At 39.6% G+C, this 3,429-nt stretch overlaps 1 protein-coding gene across 1 annotated transcript; it reads right to left on the bottom strand.

The window, feature by feature from the left end:
• Positions 1–867: 867 nt before the first annotated feature.
• Positions 868–1,449, bottom strand: LOC147465560 (uncharacterized). Its single transcript, XM_086511863.1, has 3 exons — positions 1,227–1,449; positions 1,078–1,150; positions 868–964 (listed from the first exon to the last, which is right to left on the bottom strand). Exons 1-3 carry the CDS (start codon positions 1,447–1,449, stop codon positions 868–870), a joined length of 393 nt encoding a protein of 130 aa, XP_086367989.1.
• Between the last annotated feature and the right edge of the window lie 1,980 nt (positions 1,450–3,429).

Here is a 3,429-nt window from a genome sequence, read left to right on the forward strand (position 1 = left end):
CACAGGTGCACATGCAATGTCGGACAAACATCTTTCATAGAGCACATCATCTAGCTCTAGACACATGAAATGCCGCATATCTTCCACAGAAGCTCGGCTCAAACCACCACACCCCAAAAACAAGTCCAAAACATAGTCATGAGGCTCAGTTAAAGTTGCCAGTAACCACCTGACCATATAAAAAATAAATTAGAAACCTAATGCAAACACATATATACTATAACATTCACTACTATCATACTTTGGACTAGTCTTACTGAAAGAACAAAGAAGACCGCTCTACCCCACCTCTAAAAATAACACCATCAATCTCAATGGAAAAGACTACATCATCTATCATGTAGCTACAACCTGCTGGAAACAATCTCTTGGAAATTTTCTCCCTTGCCTCTATATCATAGCGTGGAACAGGATGGCCAACATGATACCAAAGACACATGGTAAGATCAAGTACCTGCATAAATAAGTAGCTCAACTAATGAATGTCCTAGCTACAATTATTTTAGTTAGGAAATTAAATTATGAAACTACGTTTGTTATCTCACCGCCTCTCTAGTGAGTGGATGCCGATAGGCCTTCTTATTACACATGAGGGTCCATGTACATAAGAGCACAAGTCCTACCCTAGTTTCATCTGCAAAAAAATCTCCAATATGATCGGCCATGCACATGGTGACTAAAAACCCCTCATCAGCCAAAAACTCACGAGCAACATCCATGCACCCTATCACTAGACCCCTTGAAAATGTGTTCCACTTGGGAACAGTCATGCCCTCTACAAAAGTGAATGATGACATGTAAGCATACAACCATAGTTATCTGTAGGTACTAGTCGAAAGAAAAGTTACTTACCCAATGGGATTGGTCCTAGACCATCCACAAGCAAACTTGTAGGAAAATCTGCAAAGATAAGCCTAGCAACCTCACAACACGGCACACCATATTTGCTATAAAGATTTGTATTCTGTGTCACAAAAACTTTATTGATGCTACAAGAAAACCAAACATAAATCATGTTCAAAACCATAGAGCAATGCAAGAAGAAAATGCTAATAAGTAACCATTATCCAAATCTACCTATCAAGGGAAAAATTATCAATTTGTGATATATCCACAAGCAAGACATCTACAACGGTTTGGTAATGGAACCCTGTAATCATTATCCAAATTAGCTTTGAATTAGAAAACATGGAAGACAGAATTGCTAACAATTTTCTTAAACTTACCAATAGATCGTGTGATCGGCCTTCTCTCCCAAGCCTCTTGTCCAAGAGAAGACTCCGCAAAAAACGAAGTAGTGTGCACCAATGAGTATGTAGTGGGGACATTAGAAGAGGGTGCCATATGGGGTATAGTGGTTGCCAAAGAGGACATGCCAGGCTCCGTAGATGGCACAATGGGAGGCATAGAAGAGGGAGTGGGTATCCTTGATGTACTTGGAGGCTCCATTTTCCCTTTACCCTTCTTGAGTGCATTGCTTGCTAGTGGAGTACCTTGGGAGCCACTCCCAATGGTGTTTTGAGTAACCCCATGAGAAACGGGAGGGAGAGACTCTTCTTGTGTCTCCTCTGAGTACCCATCACTCTCATTTTGAAACCCTTCACTGAACAACCATATAGCACAATATCACATACATTGAATTAATACATACATTCTTAAAAGAAAAGAGCCACAAGTGTTAAGGTACTTACTCTTTTGTGATTCAATCTCTTTCTTTGAAATAACTCCTAGTGGATAATCCAACCACCAAGGACAAAAAAATTGGCCTCCCAAGTTGTCACATTCCTTTCAAGCAACGAGGGAGAGAACATTTTTTTCTCATTATGCACATTAATCCACTCTCTAGTGAATAATTGGGCTTCATTCAATTGCTGCACGTCAACGCATTGCATAAACCATCTACACAATTTTTAGAGCATCATCCACTTTTAAAATCACATACACGCAATGATAAATGACATATATCCAAAAAAAAAAAGTCCAAAGTCTCCTTTGTATGGTGAATCCTTTTTCAAAATAAACCATAAACCCTATTTTGGGCTCCAACAAGGGATTTAAGGGTTTTCCTCATAGATGTTATACATGACCTTATTGTCAAAAACACCATCCACCCCATATTGGGCTGCCACAAGGAATTTAAGGATTTTTTGTAAACACAAAATGATATGTCATCATACTCTATTTTGAACAATTTTCAGTGAACGCATTAACTTTTTGCAGCTGCATGATTTTACACTTTCTTTGTGCCTTATACACATTCTCTGCCTTCTATTTTTGTCATTTTCTTTCCCTCAAGTATTCTTCCTCCCTGTTTGTATCAAACATGATAGCTACAGCTACAACTATACTTTCCTGGAAGATTAATGGTGCCGAAGTGGATTATAGAGTCTCATTACAAAATGGAGAGCTTCTACTTAGTGAATATTTTCTTCAAAGCCTACTGCCTCCTTCTATTAAGTTTGAAGGCTTGCATGCAGTCATTCAAACTGGGAGCTCTGTCTAAGGTCAATGTGTTTCCAAGATGGGATCATGAAGATTAGAAGAACTACCTTCTTGACCATACTCTGTCCTCAACTTACGACATTCTACATTTGGATGACTGTTTATGTGGCTGATAGTTTAGAAACAAGTGAAGAAGTCAGCGATGATTCTATGTATGCTACACCATGTAACAAGACTTTGTCTCCATCACATTTATTTGTTGAAATTGACAAAGATACAAATGCAGTTGTTTTGGAGACAATGGAACTAGCCAGGTCACCAAAACCCTTTCAAGAAACACATGATTGGGTTGAGCAAACAAGGCAGGAATATTCAAATGATACTGAGGCGGTCCGGGGCGGGCAACAAGAGAGGCGACCTCTAAACACCCCTCAAGTCTCCCGTGTTGCTCAATTGGGGTTGGGGCAACCACAAGCAAGAACCAACAGCAACAAACCCACAACCAAACAAGTGAAGGGGCACCACCTTGTTATAGAGCAAACTAGGACGCAAAAGAGTAAAATCCTTGGGCAATACAAGCGAGAAGGAAGGATACACTATCACTAATATCAATGCTAAAAATACACACACCAACACCGAGAGAGAGAGAGAGAGAGAGAGAGAGAGAGAGAGAGAGAGAGAGAGAGAGAGAGAGAGAGAGTAACTTGGAGGTGCCTAGTCTAGTAGATAGTAGAGGGTGCAATTTACAAGAAGGGTAGCGGGTTAGTTATTAGTGTTAGTAATTTGTAGTTAGTGGGATGGGTTAAAACTACATGGCATATGCACTCAAGATGCATTACATGATTTATACAATGATAAAAAGTACGAGAAGGATGAGATTATACACAATTTGATGGAAACCACAAGATGGAAAGGGAATTTTCCACGTATCTCCTCTAGTAAAATGAAGTGGTTGTAGAACTCTATCAGTGTAGTTGTGACCATGGA

Source organism: Adiantum capillus-veneris, chromosome 1 (assembly GCF_014529385.1).
Source record: "Adiantum capillus-veneris isolate H3 chromosome 1, ASM1452938v2, whole genome shotgun sequence".
Lineage (NCBI taxonomy): Eukaryota > Viridiplantae > Streptophyta > Polypodiopsida > Polypodiales > Pteridaceae > Adiantum > Adiantum capillus-veneris.